The sequence below is a fragment of the Gopherus flavomarginatus genome, chromosome 5 (assembly GCF_025201925.1).
Source record: "Gopherus flavomarginatus isolate rGopFla2 chromosome 5, rGopFla2.mat.asm, whole genome shotgun sequence".
In the NCBI taxonomy this organism is placed as follows: domain Eukaryota; kingdom Metazoa; phylum Chordata; order Testudines; family Testudinidae; genus Gopherus; species Gopherus flavomarginatus.
In genome coordinates, this window is record NC_066621.1 from 128,858,387 (window position 1) to 128,880,803 (window position 22,417).

Below are 22,417 nucleotides of genomic sequence, written 5' to 3' on the forward strand. Positions count from 1 at the left end.
TTGCTGGAGGGCTTTGAATTGTATTCTTTTTGAATAAGGCTGTTTATTCAATATTCTTTTAAGCAAATAACCCTGTATTTGTCACCTTAATACAGAGAGACCATTTTTATGTATTTTTCTTTCTTTTTATATAAAGCTTTCTTTTAAGACCTGTTGGAGTTTTTCTTTAGTGGGGAACTCCAGGGAATTGAGTCTGCAGCTCACCAGGGAATTGGTGGGAGGAAGAAGTCAGGGGGAAATCTGTGTGTGTTAGATTTACTAGCCTGACTTTGCATTCCCTCTGGGTGAAGAGGGAAGTGCTTGTGTTTCCAGGACTGGAATTAGAGAGGGTGGACTCCCTCTGTTTAGATTCATGGAGTTTGCTTCTGTGTATCTCTCCAGGAACACCTGGAGGGGGGAAGGGAAAAGGTTTATTTCCCTTTGTTGTGAGACTCAAGGGATTTGGGTCTTGGGGTCCCCAGGGAAGGTTTTTGGGGGGACCAGAGTGCCCCAAAACACTCTAATTTTTTGGGTGGTGGCAGCTTTACCAGGTCCAAGCTGGTAACTAAGCTTGGAGGTTTTCTTGCTAACCCCCATATTTTGGACGCTAAGGTCCAAATCTGGGACTAGGTTATGATAATTGCAGACAAGAGTCACTCCTCTTGACCAAGCCAGTGGCCAGACTTGTGGAAGCTGTGTCTGTCATATCCACCATGGCCTGGAGAGCTGTTTTTGCTACTGGCCGTTCGCTCATCTAAAAGAGACTGAAACGGGGTTCTGTCCTTTGTGGGAAGCTGTTAGAGTCATATTTCGCTAACAGAACCTGGTAGTTATGACACAAAACTGCAAGCATGGGGAAGAGAAGGTAAGACTTTCCTCCCCAGGAGGTCCAGTCCTTTAAAGCCCTTATCTGCTGGGATAGCCCTTTGATAGTATGTCCGAGCCTCTTCTGTAGGCACTGTACCATTAGTAAGCTGGGGAGCAGGGTGAGAGAATAAAAATTCAGTTCCTTTGTCAGGAACAAAATATTGCCTCTCAGCAATTTTTGGCATAGGGGCACAGGATGCTGCAGTGTGCCATACTGCTCTGGCTGGTTCTAGTACGGCCTTATTAACTGGAAGACACACCTTACTTGGTCCCTTAGGTTGTAAGATATCCAGAAGCCAGCGCTGAGGGTCCTGGACCTCCTCTTGTGGAATCTGGAGGTCACTGGCAACTCTCTATAGTAGTTCCTGGTACTGCCAATGGTAATCCAGTAGAGATGGCAAGGAAGGACTGATCACTTCATACAACGATGATGAGGAGACACCTGTCGGAATCTGTGGATTCGGGTCAACCTCTTCCTCCTTGTACCCTGACAGACCCAGTTGGCAGGAGGGAGAAGAGCAGTACAATTCTTGAGAAGTGTCCAGGCACCTGCCATAAGGATCCCACAGACCCCAATAAAGCCAGAAAAAGGTACCAACCGGTTGGAGGGGACTCTAACGGAATCAATACAGCAATCTTGGGGTATGGGGGCGGTAATACCCTAAGGAACAAGGAGCATGACTCCTTGATTGTCTGCAGTGTGCATGTAGCCACGTTGGTCCCAGGATACTGAAGAAGAGCTCTGTGTGGCTTGAAAGCTTGTTTCTCTCACCAAAAAAAGTTGGTCCAATAAAAGATATTACCTCGCCCATCTCGGATTTCCTTGAATATCTGTCAGGGCTCCTCTGTCTCTGCGGATATACCAGAGCATCTAGTACAGGGGTGGGAAAACTACGGCCCATGGGCCGCATCCAGCCCATTGGACCTTTTAATCAGGCCCTCAAGCTCCCGCCGGGGATCGGGGTTAGAAGCTTTCCCTGCTCCAGTGCTCCAGCTGGGGAGCGGGTTCAGAGGCTTGCCTTGCTCCACTCTGAGCAGCACGGCTCCCAGAAGCACGGGCAGCCAGGGGGCTCTGCACGCTGCCCCTGCACCAAGCACTGGCTCTGCAGCTCCCATTGGCTGGGAGCCCAGCACAGGGCACCTTCCTGCACCCCAAACCCTCATCTCTAAATCCACCCCCGAGTCTGCACCTGCAACTTAGGTTTTGGTTGCTCCACTCTAAGGCACATGCCTGGAGGGACACTAGTAATGTGCAGGGGAGTCTCCCTGACCCTGATCAGACAGGGACCTCATAGCTTTCTGTATTAGGTGGTTCCCTATGGGAAGCCCCCGAGCTTCTTGAGTTCTGGGTGGGAAAGAGTGACAGATACCGCATTTTGCAGAGATATCCACCTCATCCAGACATCAGAGGTAGCACTGACGTTCACTGCTGATGGAAGAGGAGTGAAGTCAAGAGGCAGTGCCAGTGCTCCAGCTGGGGAGCGGGGTCAGAGGCTTGCCTTGCTCCACTCTTGAGCAGCACAGCTCCCAGAAGCACGGGCAGCCAGGGGGCTCCGCACGCTGCCCCTGCCCCAAGCACTGGCTCTGCAGCTCCCATTGGCTGGGAGCCCAGCACAGGGCACCTTCCTGCACCCCAAACCCCTCATCCCTAAATCCACCCCCGAGTCTGCACCTCCAACTTAGGTTTTGGTTGCTCCGATTCCGGGACTCTGGGCATAGTCCTGGATCCATGGTGGTGTTCCCCAACAGGGGAGAAGAAAACACACTATAGTAAGCATAATATGACTTTTAATTGACTATTAAGCTAGGAAATAGAACTATTTACAAATGTCTTTACAGACTGTACAATGAGCTGAAGGAAGACACAGGATTCTGACTCAGGCCACGTGGTGGTAAAAAGGAACTGGAGAGGCGTTGACCTGCACTGTCTCATATATTCTCAGTCAAGAGCACAAAGAGCTCTACTGTGCACATGCAGGCCAACAAACACTGTTTGGAAGAATTTCCAGACTCCCTCATAGATTTCTACCACAACTTCAACTCTCCATTAAACTCTCTCTGGAACACTCCCACACTAGCATCAACTTCCTGGATACCATGCTTCAACAATGGAACATGACAGACAACTATATACAAGAAACCTAGAGAACACCACGCATACCTTCAGAGATACAGTAATCACACACCAAGAAATCTGTTATCTACTGCCAGGCACTCAGATACCACAGAAATTACTCTAAGGAGAAAGTCTGGGATATACACTTTAGCACGCACAAAACTGCCTTCACCAAAAAAGGACACTCCACCACAGAAGTATATCACATCATGGAATAGGCCACCCACACATCCCAAGAGAACTTGCTTCAGTACAGAAATAAAACTGTCTGACCACATACCCCTAGTTGTCAGCTACCATATCACACTGGAATCCATAGTGGGCATCTTCAAACTACAACTCATACTCAATGGGGACCCCACCCTAAAAGAAATCTTTCCTGAATCCCCAGATCTGGCCTTTAAACAACTCCCTAATCTCTCCAGGCTCACTATCAGAAGCAAGTTCACCACAGACCAGGACACAGCAACTCAAAGCAAGACCAAAACAACAGATGCAAAACCTGCAGGCATATCTCCATTGCTACAACAATCAACACCCTCCCCCTACCAACACACTTTTCAAGATCCCTGGATTCTACCCATGTCTATTACAGCATGTGGTGTATCTCATCCAGTGCACTAACTGTCCCAACAACAATCATGTGGGTGACACCAGACAATCACTATGCTCTCAAATGAACTCACGTGGGAGACAAAAACACCTTGTCACCTGTGACTGAACATTTTTCACAAAGGGATCATATTGTATCTGACCTATCAGTCCTCATCCTCAAAGGAAACCTGCAAAAGACTTTCGAAAGATAAGCCTGGGAACTTAAATCCATTATTATAACAGACACTAAAAATCATGGACTGAACAGAGACAGTGGATTTATGGCTTATTAAAACTATCTGTAACCCACTGACCCCTCTTTTTGTCCTATAACTGATGAGGTGTTAACGGGTCACTCTACTTTGAAAGGTCCCTTATAATACGTGCTCACTACTTATGCTAAACAATCTGTCCCACTTTGCATTTTGCTGTGACATTGGCAGTACCTTCCCAGACCTGAGGAAGAGCTCTGTGTGGCTTGAAAGCTTGTCTCTCTCTCCAACAGAAGCTGGTCCAATAAAAGCTCTCTCTCTCTCTCATCCACCTTGTCTCTATCATACTGTGGCTAGGAAATTTTCACGGGTCTATCAGATAACTGACATTATTTGCAAGTGGACAGTCACCTTAAAAGGAAAAATTTTCATATATGTTTTAATAGTTTCTGGAAGAGTTTGTGTGATTACCTCTCTTCTGAACAAAAATATCCTTTTAACAAGCTAAATTTCAGACTTCACTTCATGGATAATAAATTGCAAGCAATAAGACTATTTTAATTGGTCTTCTGCCACCAGATGACATATAAAGATACTAGCACACACTAACCTTGTTAGAAGTTACTCATTTTTGATATTGCTAGAACACAGCAAAACCTTTTACACTCCCTTATAGTCTAAATTGTCCACCTGACCTTACAGTCTAGTCATTTTCACAATACAATAAGTTGCAAATTGCATTTTCATGATATACTGAATCTATGTAGTGTGGAACTTAATACTTCATGGGAACAGCAGACCTCTTTTAGGACAGAAGCTGGAAGACCAAAGCCTGGTACCAGATTTAGATCTGGTTATGCTTTAGATCCTTTTAACTTGTAAAGTTAATAAATTATGTCTGAATATTAGGTAGAGCATAAAACACTATCTTAAGTCTAGAATAAGCAGTTGGAGGTTGACTGTACTTCAAATTACAGTCTGTATCGGGGTTGGCAACCTTTCAGAAGTGGTGTGCCAAGTCTTCATTCATTCACTCTAATTTAAGGTTTCACGTGCCAGTAATACATGTTAACGTTCCTAGAAGGTCTCTTTCTATAAGTCTATAATATATAATTAAACTATTGTTATATGTAAAGTAAATTAGATTTTTAAAGTGTTTAAGAAGCTTCAATTAAAATTAAATAAAATGCAGAGCCCTCCGGACCAGTAGCCAGGACCCAGGCAGTGAGAGTGCCACTGAAAATCAGCTCTCGTGCCACCTTCGTCACCCGTGCCATAGGTTGCCTACTGTGAAGACCAGTCAATAAGTCTGACATTTGTGAAAAAAATTGCACTTGTGGCTCAAAACTTGAGGGTAGAGCTGAGTCAGAGTCCATCAACAAATGGTCTACTGTAGAAGATAACTCTCAACCCAATGCTTAAAAAGGAGACAAATTATGGAAAACATTAATCCCCTAATGAATACGTTTTAGCAGTGAAGAAGGGAACAGAGGCGCTTTCTAGGAAACAATTGCGTGAATCTAAGGAGTCAGAATTATCACTTGAGAGAGTTAGTAAACCAGTGTCAAAGATATATTCTTAAAACTTCCTCATGCAGAATATTAGGGAAAAATATTTAAATTAGCAGAATTCACATTCTGTAGAAATGGTTACCCTTGTCTTCACATAGCTCCTACTTCGGCATTTCCTTTCTAGAATATAAGCTATTCTTAATGCTTAATAAGCAAGTTTATTGTGACATGCAAGGCACCAAACTGACTGACTGAATTGTATGCCATTATAGACAGTTCAAATGTGATACCCAGGATTCATAAAAAGACCTTACTTTACCAGCAGTCTCAAAGTTTGAACAAATTTTAAAAAATGGTGAAAAATCAAGGTAGAGCTGAAAATAATTGCACTGGTACAGGAAACTGCTCTAAGGCATTGACTGAAGCAGCCTGCATCTTTTCCTAACCTCAAAATTGGTTTTGGAGCACATGCATACCAAAGTCAAAGAGGAATCAGTAGCAATATTTTGCAGTTACACAGCACTGATAATCTCCAAAGAACATTACAATCATCAATTTATATATTAACCAATCCTCAGAATTCCCCAAGAAGCATGTTTCACCTTCATTTTTAAAATAGGGAAACTGAGGTAGATGCATTTAAAGACCTAATTTTCAAGAATATACATAACTGAGTTTGCAAAAGTGTGTACAATTAATGCCTGAGTTACCCAAGGTAATTGCATTTGCATTTACAAATTACTAGTTACATGCATAACTAACCAACTGCGTATTCACCTAATAATCTAGTTTGTATGGAGAATTAAAATAACTGCGTTTGCAAACTAGGTATGCAACCATATTTCTGTAATTTCAGCTCTCACTTGTAATCTTGGGAGCAGTGCCTGCTTAAATCATCAGCTATCATGTTTTGAGTGCCTGGAATGCAAGAGGCTGAGATGAGGATGTGATTGACTATATATCAGTTTCATCGCTTTAGTGCTTTGGCACAAATGGGGGGGGGAAGGGATCTTACCCCCCATCTTGAAGATTTATGTAGAACATACAGACTACATTGTCTGTCATGACTTTGGTGGACTGACCCTTGATTAAGTGAAGGAAGTGGATACAGGCATTCCTGACTTCCCTTATTTCCAGGAAGTTGATGTGGAGAAGAGACTCCTGAGAGGACCATTTGTGTTGACTGGTGTGTCCTCTGAGGTGTGCTCCCCATCCCACAAGGGATGCTTCTGAAGTTCTAGTTATAGCAGTGAAAGGGAACTCCTTCATAAACTTTGTATGGGTCCTTCCACCAATTGAGTGAGTCTAGCTCCTGAACAGGACCAGACACCAGTTTATCAAGACTGTGTGTGTTCAAAATGTAGCCTGTTCTGAGCTATCCCTGGAAGCAATGAAGATGTAACCTGGCACGTGTTACAAAAGTGTAAGCTGCAATATGGCCTAACAGAGGATTTATTGCAGACATCCAAGGACTTTTATGAATCTTGGAAATAAGGTTCGTCAGTCCCATAAACCAGTGAGCTGGAAGCTAAGTTCTGGACATGATGGCATGCAAAGAAACCCATATGAAATCTCTCCGCTGAACTCAAGTCAAAAGGGACTTTTCACTATTGAGTTGTAGTCCCTACTTGTGGAACACGGACATAGCTATCTTTACTGCAAAGAAAATCCCATTGTATGACTAGCCCTTAAGGAGCCAATCATCAAGATGGGGGGAGATGATTATTCCCATTCAACCTAGGTGAGTGGCCATCACTACAAGGACTTTCAAGAATACCCTTGAAGAAAAGAATAGAATGAAGAGGAGCACTTGATACTGGAAGTCATCCTGGCCAACCATAAAATGAAGGTGCCTGTTCTGAGAGGAATGTATCGCAATTAAAAAGGAACGGCCTAAATATTCAGTGCCACAAATCAGTCCCTGGAATCTAAAGATGGAATTATAGCTACAAGAGTTACTATCCTGAATTTTTGCATTTTTGTAAAAGTGACGGTTAGTATCCGAGATGTAAAATTGGTCTCCATTCTCCATTTCTTTTGGGGACCAGAAAATACTTGGAACAGAATCACTTCCCTTTGTGCTGGATCAGAACTGATTCTATGGCTCTTGCGCACAGGACAGAGAGGAATTCCTGTCTCAGCAATTCCTGTATGTGAGATGGGCCCCTGAGAAGGAACGGGAAAGGAGGGTGGGATGGAGGAACAGAACTAAAATGGCTGGAGTAATTCAATGTTATACCTTCCAAAATCCATTTGTTGGCTACTATCTGCTCCCATGAAGGTCAAAAGCAGAAGAGATCGTCTCCAAAGGGTGGGTAGACTGATGCAGTTGAAGATGCTGATAAAGGGGAACTTCGGCACCCTCAATTGAACCATCAAAATTGCTGTTTCAATGAGGAGTAGGGCTGGGTGGTAGTAGTGGATATGGTAGGCGGCCTCTCTTTCTGATTTCTTGGTCTCTTTTGGGGTGGCTTGGCAGACTTATGGAAAACAGGAAGTTGGGCCTGGAGAGATCTCTGAACCAACTGTGATCCACTCAATTTTCTTTTGTTCACAGATGTGTAGATCCCAAGAGACCAGAGTATAGCCCTTAAATTCTTCAAAGTGTGCAAGGATTCATCTGTGGACTCACCGAAGAGCATAAATCTGTCAAAAAGAAGGTATTCTACAGTATGTTGGATCCCCCTCGGAAATCCTGATAGTTGCAGCCAAGATGCTTGACACACGATAACAGCAGTGGAAATAGAGCAGGCTGCAGTGTTGGCTGCATCTTGTCCTTGCTAGGAGCTGACTGTGATTGCCTGAAATTTTTCCCATGGTTTGAGAGGGAGATGCTCAATAAAAGCATTATATTTGTAATTATACTTTACCATCAGAGCTGGGCAATTCATAACCCCTAAATAATAAAAAAGTGTCACGAAGGAGTAGCTCTTACAAGCAAAGAGGTCCAAGCATTTTTAGCCCTTATCGTAAGGTGCTGTTTGCCATGCTTGTTGATGGCTTCCACATACAAAGAATTAGGCAGAAGATGTGTAAATAAATACTCATTGTTTTGCTGGGATGTAACACTTTGTCAGCTAGTCTGCATGTAAGCAGTACCATGGCAGGAGTTTGACAGATTGTCTGGTGGATTCATGCAGAGCCTTGTTCACCAGCAAGGCTGCTCAACCAAAAGTTGTCATGTGGTGAGCATCTTGTACCTCCTCCAGGGGGGTTTGGAGTGAATTGTTAATCCATTTATTAAGTTCTTGAAGCTATTTAAAATCATCTGCATAAGAAGGTGAGAAGGGCAGCAGAGCCTCACATGGTGAAGGTGAGGAGATATTAGTTTGTGGTGTTACCTCCTTATCAGCTGTAACCTCCTGCTCCTCAAAAGATTCCCACTTGAGGAGGGAGAGATGGGGTGGAGACTGTCTTCTAGGATGATCCCCATGTGAATAGTTGGGAGCTCTAGAAAGTTGTTAACTACAGTCAGCCCACAGGTTCCAGTATGGTCAATGAGGGGGAATCACAAAAGTAGAAGCAGCGGTATCTAATGCTGTGCATAACAGATCGAATGAGAGGGAACATGAGATTGCCTCACCTTAAGAGCCTCAGTCTTGGTGAAGGCATCAGGAGAGGTGTCTCTATGCTGGTAAGTAGCTGACCCCTGCTTTAATACCCAAATGGATTTACTTATTATCCAAACATCTCCGAGGGAGAACCCCTGAAGAAGGGAAGCCAGAGGAAAGGGGTATGTAACCAAATGAACCCCAAAAAATAAATAAAGTAATTATACAACTAAGCTAAATAAAAAACTAAAGTAAACTAAATTAAAACTAAACTAGACCTAGACGACCCAAGGGGCTGAAGGCTAGGTACTGCTAAAAAGGGGTACACCAAATGCTTTGTGCCAGGCTATAGGGTGGTTGAGAAGGAACTGAGGGTGGCTCCCCCATGCAGACCTATATGTCCTAAGTATAGAGCACAAGGAGGTCTGGAATGCATAAGCAGGCTGAACTGGAGTTGCTACCTAAAATCTCCAATCAAAGGTGCCTGGGGCATGTGCACTCCTGAAGTGAAGTGGAGCACCCACAGGGATGCTACTTGAAGAACTGTTACTTTTGAAGAGAAAAACTAAGTTCCAGAAAATAGTTACCCACATTCATTACATTACTAGCTGTGATCAGGACAGAAGGAATGAGACATGAGGAAGTGGAAATCATGTGCTTCAACCAGTGAAAGTAGGGGGTTTTGGGGGGTGGGGAGAAATCAAAGCTAAATGCAAATCAGCACAGAAAGCCATGTAATACCATACCACCTGCCTGACTAAATGGAAGAAAAGCAAACTCAACAATGAGCTGACAGCAGAGAAATGCTAGCGCTGGCTTAAGAGGATTAAGAGGCAGCTGCCTTGGGAAATACACTCCCTGTGCAAAGTGCTACAAATGTTTTTCAAATCTGTCACAGACATAATGAATCTCCCTATTGCTTTCCCTATCATTGCTTTCTCTAGTGCTACAGAACATAGAGGTCTAGAAACAGCACAAAAATTGTACAGCTTTAATACCTAAAGGGATTTACTTGTTATTCAGTTTGAATGACAAAAAACACACAATCCTGCCTCCATATCTTCAAAAAAAAATTTCTAAAAAGGAGCAAATAGCAATTGTGTAGTTTCAAATCATCCAGAGAGAAATCTTGTCTTTCCCAAGGGAGCTGCTCAAACTATGGATGTCAAGAGCAGTGGAGTGGTGCATGACAAGATAGCTCAAGGTAGGGGGGAAGACACATTGGCAGGCTCACTGTGATCACCTATGTTCCCCAGCTAACGTGTGCTACTGACCACAGCATGTGCACTAGTTAAACTGAACCCATAAACCTCCACTCCTCTGATAAATGATGTTGTAAGCACCACAGGACTAGAACCAGGAAGGTTCTTGGCCACTGTCACTTCCGTATTGCTATCAGAGCTCAGGCCAGGCTGCTGGTGGTGGACCCTGTGAAGCTAGACACTGCAGGAAGTACTGCCCAGTGGGGCTTGAGTGGCACCTCACTCCTGTAGTACACTGATTGGCCCATCCTGGTATATAAACCAAGAACCCATCACAGGGAGCTGTCTGAGCAATGATGCTTCTGCTCCAGACCTCACCTTACTGTGAACTTCCAACTCAGACTTAGGCACTCACTTCCTGTCTGTAACCTGGAACCCGAGCCTCTATCATTGGTATCCAGACCCCACTCAACCCTGTCACCACTACTTCCCTCCTGCTTGCAACTCAGTGCCTGATCCTGACTTGCTGGTATCCTGACTCGGCTCAATCCCAACTTCACCACCCATTACCTGACCGCAACTTCGTAACTGACCAGTGCACACTCGCTGCCCATGGCCCGGACCTGACAGATATGTTGGCTAGCTGGGTAGTCAGGCTCACTTCCTATAGTGGGCTCTGCTGCATTAGGAAAAGGTTCTATTCTTCTGCTTTCTCAGGAAAGGGGATCCCCTATCTTTCTCCCCAACAGTATAAGACAAGACTGTGCCCTTATCATTTTTGAAATGCCTCTTTCCTTATCAATAATATAAATAAGATATTTAATGGATAGAACAATCATAATTAGAGAACCAGTAGTGATATGAACTCATTCCATACTTTTCTCCAGTGTACACCCGGGGTCTTCTGCTGAGTGCGTAATTTTTAGTATTTGAGCCTTTCCGAAGTGGATCATCAAGAGGTGACTGATGAGGAGGATCTTCCAGTGGATTCCAATAACTCTGTTCACACATACCTCGTAACAAAATTTCAGCTAGCTGCCTGGCTATTGTCTGTGAAAGAAAAACAGAAAAATATTTTCTCCTAGAAATGCTGAACAGGAAGACTTCAAAAAACTGGGATATTCAATATGATTTTGCTCAAAAAGGTTTCTATTCTCAATCTATTCATTATAGAGAATTCCCATCTTCCTTTATTTTTTCACTTCATGCAAAAAATGAACAAACAAGATGATGTGACCACCACATATGTTTCCATTGGCCTGAAGAACTCAGAATGCCCTGCACTCCAAGAATGAAAGGCACAATGTCCAGTTTGCTTCTGTACAAGACTGCAACAAAAAGATTTCAAAACTGTTTGACAGATATTTGAAGAAACATATCAAAATATGTTTACATACCTAAAAATCACTTAAATTCAGGTGTGTGTGTTTTCTGTTATTCTACATTACAGTCATTACTGCCAAAAAGGCTTAATTTGAATCCTTAACGTCATCAATTCAAACACAGTAAAAATGCGATTTTCTATTAAAATTACATGTTTCGGTTCACAGGACCTGAAAGTTTAGTTCCTTTGTATGATATCAATAATTTTGCCATCAAGCTGTGCACATAGGAACAAGTGGTTACACAGATTAGCTACCACCATTGCCCTTTTCTTTCTGTTCTCTATGGCCTCGTCTACAAATGTGTATGCACAACTTAGTTTTATATATGCAAATAATTCCATTAAACTCCATTTGATTATTCATATGTATGAGTATCAGGGTCTTAGACTGTAAATTCTTTGTGATGGGACAATGTGTCTCCCTATGAGCTCAAACGGTGCCTGCCACAATGCAGCCTCAACCCTGGCTGCAGCCTCTCTCGTTGCTGCCACAATACAAACAATAGCTGTGACAGATATCGCATGCAATTTCTTTGGGGACCACTGTATTAAATTTATGGTTTACATATGATTCTATTCTGCTCTATGGGGGACAGTTACTACAGCTCCTACAAGAACTAAAAATTCTGAGATTATCTCTGGGATAGTGAACAATTAAGCATTACCCGCTGGGGTGATTTCATACTAGTTCAGGCTGGGTTTTCTGAGATCAAGCGACAAAAACAGAATTTAGGATACATAAACCCTGAGTTTAAACTGACTGGGGGCTTCATTTTGAGTGAGAAAATGTACAAGACTGTCCAAGGGAGACCCAACCCTTACTGAAGAGATATTGGTCTATGAGACTTCCCATGTGGAAGATGAGCAGTTTCTGCTACATTTAGTAGAGTGAAAGCAATTGTATTGTTTAAGTATTTCCTCTGTGATGCTTTATCCTAAGAATAAATGCACTCTGCTGAGAAGGAGTAGTGTGCTAATGTCTAACTGCTGGCAATATACTGCTCGGAGCCCTTGGAGAGAAAGCAGAGCCTAGGCGCTGGCCTTCAGGCAGACTGACTTGCTGGGGATATCACAGTGTAAGGCAAGGGGTGGTGCAGCCTTATAACCCATGGTCAGGAGGGAAAGAGAGTCTCCACCCAGAAGCAATGGCTGGGATCCTGAAAACCTGAGTGCCCTTGAAGGTCCACGGAGAGGGAATATACTGTTATGACCCTTGAATTTTGACAGCAGCATTAGCAACAAACACTAAAAGCTTTGAATCAGATGTTTATCCCCATCTCCCCCACTCCAGAAATCCTAAACACTATAACAGAGCTTCAGTAAAAGAAGGAATATGATAGTACATTATGATCACCATGCAAGGAAATTACTTCCTATATTCTTCCCCAAACAAAATCTCAGTGGGTTTTTACTATCTATAAAAATATAACTCAAATTGCATCATCACCACAATACGTAGACTAAAAATTTTTAATTCCATTGTTATTTTAAAAGAGCTCAACAAAATGCCCTTTATTGAACTCTTTTTGCAATAGCTTTCATTATGTTGTTTATATTTTACTTCAAAAAAGATGACTAATTTCTTCCCCTGGTAATGTCTATGTAGACTGAAAATAAAACATTTGAAGAATAAATTTGTTTAACACCCCCCCCAAACTACAGATTCTCATTTGTCTTCCTACGTATCACTAAACTATTAAAATTTGTTAAAAATTCTGTTCTCTCTGATCTTTAAAGAAACTCACAAATAAAATATTAACATGAAAATCTACCTCCAAACAAGTTCAAGTGAACATCAGTGAAACAGCTCATAAGAGACAGAGAACATAAAAATGGTTTACTTTTTGGCCAAAATGTTCTGGGTACTGTATATTTATATTTCTCCAGCTTAAAATAAAAAGACTGTCTTAGATCCAAAACTATCAGCTTAATCCCTTTCTAAATGCTTTATACATATGTGTGTTAGCTACATATGACCCCTGGATGACAGTGTTGAAAAATTCTGACTGAGTCTTAGAAGTGGTAAAGTGGACTGCTATAGAAATGGGACAACCTCAGCATCTGTACAAGAGTTGTCAGCATTTCCCAGCAACAGATAGTTAGCAACTGAGCCAGAAGTGTCAGTGTCTAAGTGACATCATTTTTTGGTCCTTGTAATGTAAGAAACCTACCTTCCATTTCTTATTGTTCTATTTATACTCTGTACATGGAATATTACTGGCCTCCTTTAAATGTCTAATATTTCACCATTTATGAAAAATGTGGTTTTGGAATCTCATTAAAAAAAGCTAACTGATCAACTGATTTTCTAATGGTGTTTTGAAAGTTTTGGAGAGACTATACTAGAACTCTTGTTTAGGACGTCCGTAGAAATGGTTTAGAACAACAAAAGACAAAATGTGTTGTAATGAATGTTACATATCCCTTATTCTTATCTGAAAACTTTTGATTTATACTTGTTAACACTTGTTTCGTGAATGTTTACTTTATATGGATATGAATCTCCTTGATGGCTTCTCTTTTTTGAAAAAGTTTTATGAGAGAGAAGAAAGAGGTAATTTACATGACAATGGAAGTCAAAGTCAGTATTCTGGAAAAACAAAAACAGACAGTACAGAACCCTAAGAGTAATTAAACAATGTCTCTGGGGAACTGAAATACAGTTATGTTCATTAGACACTGATCACGGTTCCAAGCCTAACTCATTTTACACAACAACCATATAAAGAAGGAAAGAAGGTAAGTCAGATGAATAGAGGGAGGGGAAGAAAGACAGCTGATCAAACAGTCTCTTCTGGTTTTACTTATTATTTTAACCCCAAATTTTGCAACCAAATTTGGATAGGTTTTAGTAACTAATAGACTACTGTGCTGTAATCTGATTTGTTTCCCTCTGTAATAAATGTATGTTTATCATTTATACAACATTTAGATTTTAAGCAATGTAAGTCTGTAAAACTTACCATTCGCAGATTTTGTGTAGTTCTTGTTTCAACAGCTCTTAGAATCTCTCTAAATCTACCAACTCCTCTTGTCAAGTTCCTGTACACACACACACACACAGAATTTGACAGTATTCCCATCCAGTGCTTAGCAGTATTTTATACACAGTTTTTCTGTTTTACTTGTTAGTCAAACCCATACAAGCAAAATTTTTCCTGCTGTAATATTTCATTCATTAGCTAAAAGAATCACATTTGGCAGGTAGCCCTGTCACTGTGGGTCACAGCAAAGAACCAAATTAAAAAACATAACTTTGCAAAAATAATAGCTAGCTTGAGAGAATAAGAAAATTAAGTATATTGTACAATAGAAGGGACATGAGAGGGAAAACTGATTTAAATCATTTAAAAGCAAAACTGATATACTACACAAATCTTTGAACACTAATAATCCATTTCAGTAGCTTTTCTTCCTTTGCTTAACCCACAAAATAGTAAAATTTTCCAACTCCTTTTATACACAAAAATATTTCTAGAGAATACAGACATAGGAGACCAAGCTGTACGGTTAGAGCAGACGACTGGGAGGCAGGAAATCAGAGTTCCATTTTTGACTCTGCAAATGGATTCCTGTGTGACCTTGCACAACTCGTTTAATTTCTTCGTGTCTCAACTTTTCACTTAATACTTAAATCATTTTTGACAAGAGACGTGAACACGTGAGATGAAAAGCACTATATACATGCAGAGTAGCAGTATTCTTAATCCAAACTTTTCCCCCAAGCAGTCTGGAAACATAATATTCTGAACTCATGCCAACTAACTTGTAAATGTTTCTCTTCTCTCATCATCTGGACAGTTCTCTCCACTATTTTCCCTGTTTTCAATACATTAAGACTTTTTTTGATATTAACAATCCATTTATTACAAAACAGCTTGACTTCCAAATGAGCTGGTAAAAGACTGGGTCAGCATTTACAGACCCAGCCAGCTGAGTTCTGCAGTCTCTAGCAAACATACTACTATACTAAAATTATTTTGTTATTTGCTCTGATTGAATATCTTATCTGATTTGAAACTTAATCAAAAAAGTGCTTTGCATTAACTCAGAGCCATGGTCATCTGATATGGAATTGAATCTTAAACTAATATAACAGTGTGCACATCACTTAACGGAACTTTAAAGGAAAAACAGATAATTATGCATCACCTACATTGTTTATAGATGAAGACATCATATACATGTTTCACAAACATTTATTACAATCACAACAAAAGTTTTGCAATATTACATACAGGTACATAAAATTACAGTGTTTAAATGTATTTGGGATAGCAAATATAAGCCCATCAGGATAACGAGGACAATTTTCTTTGGATATATTGAAATCTGAAATTTATTTTGTGCAAAGCAGTCCGCATTTTAATTGCACAGTGAGTGGAGTCAGACTGTTTTTTCAGCAAGGGGTCTTCAACTGTGGGACTCGCTTTCATCAGAACCTGAATTTTTTTTTACTTTTAGGTTACATTGTAAAACTTATCTGTTCTACCTGGACTCTGTATGGAAAAGGATGAGCAAACACACACATTCTGTGTACATCAAGGATTTCAGTCTCTAGGGCAGTTTCTTTCAAATGCAGCCACCATGTCTGCCTGTGGCCATCAGGGGCTTTTCCTGAGGCCACAGCCTCCTGGGTTACATTGGGGGTGGGGAGAAGCAGTGGTCTCTCCCCCGGGGCCGCCAGCAGATGCTGGTCCCTACTCTCTTCTGGAGACCCACACACTGTAGGAGTAGGTAACCGGTGTGAGTTCTACATCTTTCTGGGGTGGCGGGGCTCGGGCTTCAGCCCTGGGGTGGGCAGCAGGCTCTAGCTGCGCAGCAGTGGGCTCCATCCCCCAGCCTCCGGGCTTCAGACTATGGCCCCGGACTCACTGCTCCTCCCCATGTTGCCCCTGACCCCACTGCCTCCTCCAGTCCCTAGTGGTGCAGTGGGATACTAGGCTTTAGCCCCAGGCTCTCCCCCCCTACACCGCCCCTGACCCCACTGCGTCGTCCTCCTCCTCCCAGCTGTGCAGTGGGACCCCAGGCTCGCCTCCCCCTCCGTCCATCACCCTGACCCCCACTGCCTCCTCTGTCCCTCCACCCAGTTCCCTCATCATCCCTGCCCCCCCTCCACCCAGAGCTTAATTTGACCCCCAGCTTGCCAAGGCTGAGTAAGTTTGCTGTGAAAAGTGATATTAACAAATATACAACTATCAATTTTCATAGTAGCAGACTTACTAGCTAGCAAGTCTGAAAAAAAATCAACCAAAAAAGCAAAACATGCAAAGCACCTTATTTGTGTTTCTATTCTGTTTAGGTCCAGTAAATAATAGAGACAACTGTACAGTATTTTTATTATTGAAGTCTGGCAAAAAAACAACCACCACCCTTATATAAATAAATTACAATGATTTGGACGTGTGTGTGTGTGCATATTTATGTGTTTTTCCTAAAGTCAATTAAGTATTTTAGGAAAAATTGTCAGAGCAGCCACCAGCAAGAGTTGGTGGCTGCACTCTGTGGCCACCAAAAAACTTGTTATGAGACCCCTGCTCTAGGGTAACCAATATAACATTCTTCACCAGCAAAAATTGACTTAACAAAAGGAAAATAAGTTTAATATCAAGTATATCCATACATACCTATGAACAGCTGCTCAAAGTGGCTCAAGATCTGATAAAACCATATACCAATGATATGAGAAATAATGATCCATTTATGAGCATTAATAATTTCAGACATTGCTGGAGCCTGGTTTTAGGTAAACAGGTAACAAGATTTATCATGGTTTACACAGTTTTTGGTTCAGAAAGCATCTCCTCTAAGAAAAATACTCTTTGTACTTTGACCATCCAAGGGTCCCAATGTTCTTCACATATATTAACACATAAGATACCTGTGTGAAATAGGCATCACTATACTGATTTTACATCTGAAGAAAATGAGGCACAGAATGCTAGCAGGAAGCACTGCAGCTGTTCAGAATTTTTGAAAAACAGAACATAAATGATTTTTGCCAAGATCACACACCAAATCAGTAGCAGAGCCAGGAACAGAATGCAGGAGTCCTGATTCCCAGTCTTCTGTTCTAAATGAGCATGTGGGGGAGATATGTAGTTGTAGGGGGCACGTTAGTTAATCTAAAAATCAAGATGAAAACAGTCCTAAGAATGGAATATTCTCTATGAATCTGTCAACAGAGCAGCAGAAATGATCCAAAACGTATAACTCTCTGGAAGACTGACTTGTTACAACAAATGAAATATGGAAACAGCAGAATCTCAGCTAATTCACACTAATTGAAAATCCCATTGCTAATTAGTTAATTTTGAGAATTAGCAAATGTGTGTACAAAAACAAAACAGATAATACAACACAAAATGAACTTTGTTCATTTATGTCATTAATAAAAACTTTATATATGAATTCTATTATATTGTTATAATATTATAGTACATTCTGTAAAAAGAATCCTGTAGAAGTGGCATGAGACCTCACTAAATTACCTGCTAGTGCATCTTTGCTAACCACTAGGAAAAGACTAGAATGGAGTGTGAGATAGTCAGATTCTACTGTCTCATGGAAAACACTATAAGGTTATGTAAGAAAACTGAAAAAATATATAACTAGTCTTTGCTTCATAAAGCATTTAACATAGTTTCACAGCACAAAAACACAGGAATACAACACAATTTAACTTTGCACAGCATCTTCCACACAAACTATTACAAAGTCCAAAGGGATAAATAACTCGAGAATTCAGCTAAATGCTTTGAGAGGAAAAAATTTGAAACAAAACTTATGGTCAACAATGTTTTAGGTTTTCACCTTTAGTAAAGTACATTTCATATATTTGTTAACAGTTTTTACTAGTTGCTTGGGTACTCAAAGGGAGAGATTTTTTCCGTTAACAGGTACATACTTTCACCAGCAACTTCAAAAAGACGTGGCTTAATTTTAATAGCCCCACCCTTACTGATGTAGAGTTGCAGTGGCAAAGGTCAATTTACTAGTTAATTGTAACATTTGTACAGTGTCTGTAAAGAATTTTGAGATCCTGTGTGAATGAAATGCATTATAAAAGCAAATTCCATTCAACCATTCAATATACAGAGCAGTAACACAACTGTTAACATTCACTCACAACAGATCGAGATTTCCAGTAATTTAAGAATTGGCAACTTGGGGATTGGCACGCACAGTCAGTCAGTTCTGTCTCTGGTTGTGTATGTATGCATACCCCAATATGCACACGTGGGAACAAGATTCAGGCCTTTCCAATTGTGCATGATTCATTTTTAAAATATAGCTCCAAATTTTATTTTCTGTTTTCAAGCTGCAAGGTAAAGGAAGCTCAACTCTTCCATCTGGACTGGTACTTGTGAATGACTGAGAACTGGTATTTTCAAATGAGCTTAAGGGTATTAGGCACCTGACTCCCACTGAAACTCAGAATTGGTAGCTAACTCCCTGAGGGTTGATCAAGACAAAAATTCGCATCAAGACAAGAAAAGATGCAAGTAATTGAGTTATTTTTGTTCAAATCTGTGCATGGGCAGTGCAAGTTAGTGTGCAGATCAGTACTAGGTTCTTCTAAAAACACCAGGCAGTATTCCTCTACTGTTCACAAAACAAAATTAAAAATTAAGAAATCAAAAGATACTCTGTGCACTACTGTAAAAAATACAAAAATGACAAATCCTTAGAATTACATGTACATGTCAATTTCACCTACGTATAGCAGGAGTCTCCAAATAGAGCACAATATTACCATACATAACAAGCTTTGTGGATGGGGGTAAACGATAGATCTGGTATATCTTGACTTTAGTCAGGCTTCTGATACTGTCTTACATGACGCCCTCATAAACAAACTAGGGAAATACAGCCTAGATGGAGCTACTATAATGTGGGAACCATTATAAAACCATTCCCAGAGAGTACAGTAAAAGCTCAGTTATGAACACCTCAGGAAAGGAGGTTGTTTGTAAATCTGAAATGTTCATAACTCTGAACAAAACATTATTGTTGTTCTTTCAAAAGATTACAACTAACCATTGACTTAATACAGCTTTGAAACTTTACAATTCAGAAGAACAACACTGCTTTTAACCATCTTAATTTAAATGAAACAAGCTCAGAAACAGTTTCCTTACCTCGTCAATTTTTTTTTAAGTTACTCTACACTGGACTGGACTGCATTTGTTTTTTTTTGGGGGGGGGGGGAGGGGGTAGGGGCGGAGGCGCTCTGCGGCTGTCTGATTGCATACTTCCAGTTCCAAATGAGGTGTGTGGTTGATTGATTAGCTTGTAATTCTGATGTTCACAACTCTGAAGTTCCACTGTAGCTATCTATGTACATAGTCAAGCTGAAAAAGCATAGCAAGTGGGGTCCCATATGGATCTGCCCTGGGTCCAGTTCTGTTTAAGATCTTCATAAATGATTCTGATAAAGGCATAGAGTAAATTTACAAAGTTTGTGGACGATAACAAGCTGGGAAGGATTGAAAGTGTTTTGGAGGATAGGATTCAAATTCAAAATGATCTGGACAAACTGGAGAAATGGTCTAAAGGAAACAGGATGAAATTCAATAAGGACAAACGCAAAATACTCCACTTTGGAAGGAACAATCAATTGCATGCATAAAATGGGAAATGACTGCCTAGGAAGGAGTACTGCGGAAAGGGATCTGGGGATCATAGTGACCCACAAGCTAATTATGAGTCAACAGTGTAGTGCTGTTGCAAAAAAAGGCCATCACTCTGGGATGTATTAGCAGGAGTGTTATAAACAAGACACAAGTCGTAATTCTTGCACTCTACTCTGTGCTGAAAAGGCCTCAGCTAGAGTACTGTATACAGTTCTGGGCACCACACTTCAGGAAAGATGTGGATAAATTGGAGAAAGTCCAGAGAAGAGCAACAAAAATTATTAAAAGTCTAAAAAACATGACCTATGAGAGAAAGGGTTTGTTTAGTCTGGAGAAGAGGAGGCTGAGAGGGGACATGATAACAGTTCTCAAGTACATAAAAGATGTTTCCAAGGAGGAGAGTGAAAAATGGTTCTCCTTAATGGCTGAGGATAGAACACAGAGCAATGGGCTTAAATTGCAGCAAGGGAGATTTAGATTGGACATTAGGAAAAACTTTTTGTCAGAGTTGTTAAGTATTGGAGTTGTGGAATCTCCATCATTGGAGGTTTTTAAGAAAAGGTTAGACAAACACCTACCAGGAATGGTCTAGTTTTTACTTAGTCCTGGTTTGAGGGTAGGGGACTGAACTAAATGACCTCTTGTGGCCTCTTCCGGTCCTATACTTCTATGATTCTATGTTCTTCGTGAGATTTGACAAGACTAAAGACCAGTTCAGTCTTGGTGAGATCAATACAATGAAGATTCTATGTATACTGAAGAAAAGGAAAATTATTAAGGGGCCAGAGAGTAACTTTTGAAGAACTATTAAAAGAACTAAAAATGTGTGTCTAGGCTAAACAACACTTGGGTAGGAAAAAGAGAAGAGATGAGAAATATTTACAAGTGTATTAAGAATGTAAGCATCAAAGAGTGAGAGAGAAACTGTTCTGAGCAGTCATAAGAGACAGAAAGAGGAGTAATCTATTATCATTGAGAAAAGAAAAAAAATGTGATTGGATATAAGGAAACACTCCTTAATAGCCACATGTTAGGAACAGTATCCCTAAAGAAGTGGTGGGAGTCTGAAAGCATTAAATTTAAAACTAAACTAGACAAAGCATTTGAAAATAATACTGTAGGAAACAATCCTGCAAAGGCCAGGTATGGACTAGATTAACTCAGTATTGTAGGTCTTTTTCATATCCAATAGATATGATTTTACAACTATGGTCATACACAACATTCAAGGTAACCAAGGTATTTCTATTCCACTCAACACTTATAACCGAGTGCCTACCTACTATTAACAAGTTACTAGGGCACATCCACAGGTTACCATTATACCTACATTAAATGAAATATTCATATTCTACATAGAAGCAGCAGAAACTATAAAATGAAAGATTTATGAAAGACAAATTGCTTTAATAAAAGTTAACCCCTTTTGGTCCCTCCTTCCTCATTCTCTCCATCTTTGCTTTCCCAACTTTTCTTCCTTCATTACAGGTATGCAAGGCTCTGTCCTCCAGAATACCCACAATCTATTTTGTTTAGATTGTGTTTCAAAATTTAATTAAGAGGGCATGGCTAGGATAAACCCAAATATAAACACACATACAAATATATTAATTGTCCTGGGAACAGAGCCTCGCTGCCATGGGAAGAGGGGAAGGGACAAGAGCAAGCAGGGAAAGGAACCAAATGGTTTCAGAAACTTTAACCGAAAAACAAACAATAAGATTTACGAGAAGAATTTAAAAGTCCTGTTTTCTTTTGGAGCGGTATGTGTGTGTGTGTATGTGGGGAAGGGGTTGTTTTCTGCATTAGGTGAAGTGAGAGAAGAGATTGAGGCAGCATCTATGTTGCAGGCAAGCATCTTAAAACTTCTGAATATATGAGCCAATCAGAGTACCAGAATTATAGTAGCCGGAGAAATATTTGCATATTTACTGTGCAGTTACTGAGAAATAACTACAAAGTGATCAAACAAATCCCCACACTAGATAATGGCTGTCAGCCAATAAGAGTAGAGGGATCCACATACTATAAAGCTGAGAAATAACTGTATATTGATTATGCAAATCAGCCAGCCACAGACAGTGCAGGGACTTGCATAACTGTGAAAAAAGTGCATAGCTCTTTATCAGTAATGGTGTAGCACCCTCACATGCTGACTGGCTCAGTCAATTCTATTACTGTATAAATAATAATGTATATCACATTACAGCATCTGTGACCCAGAGAGCTCGATGATGCAAGATTAAACTGCATTAAAAGTTCCTTAACGCTCCAGCTAGTTTAAAGAATTGCAACACACAGCACTCTAGCACAACGTCAGGACTTGGATTAGATTTTTTTGCAACGTTTCTACATTGCTTTGTCA

General features: G+C 40.7%; 2 protein-coding genes across 9 annotated transcripts in view; both read right to left on the bottom strand.

Moving 5' to 3' along the window:
* Positions 1-22,417, bottom strand: part of RPS6KA5 (ribosomal protein S6 kinase A5) — a 669,794-nt gene that overhangs the window by 349,837 nt on the left and 297,540 nt on the right. The window lies entirely within an intron of this gene.
* The window catches only part of TTC7B (tetratricopeptide repeat domain 7B), a 330,755-nt gene that overhangs the window by 196,294 nt on the left and 112,044 nt on the right, over positions 1-22,417 (bottom strand). For all 8 annotated transcript variants that reach the window (XM_050953235.1, XM_050953234.1, XM_050953237.1 and 5 more), the window contains 2 exons: positions 14,380-14,458; positions 10,910-11,082 (listed from right to left, as the gene is read on the bottom strand). In XM_050953235.1, the coding sequence (XP_050809192.1) occupies positions 10,910-11,082; positions 14,380-14,458 (252 nt within the window). The remainder of the gene's footprint in view (positions 1-10,909; positions 11,083-14,379; positions 14,459-22,417) is intronic.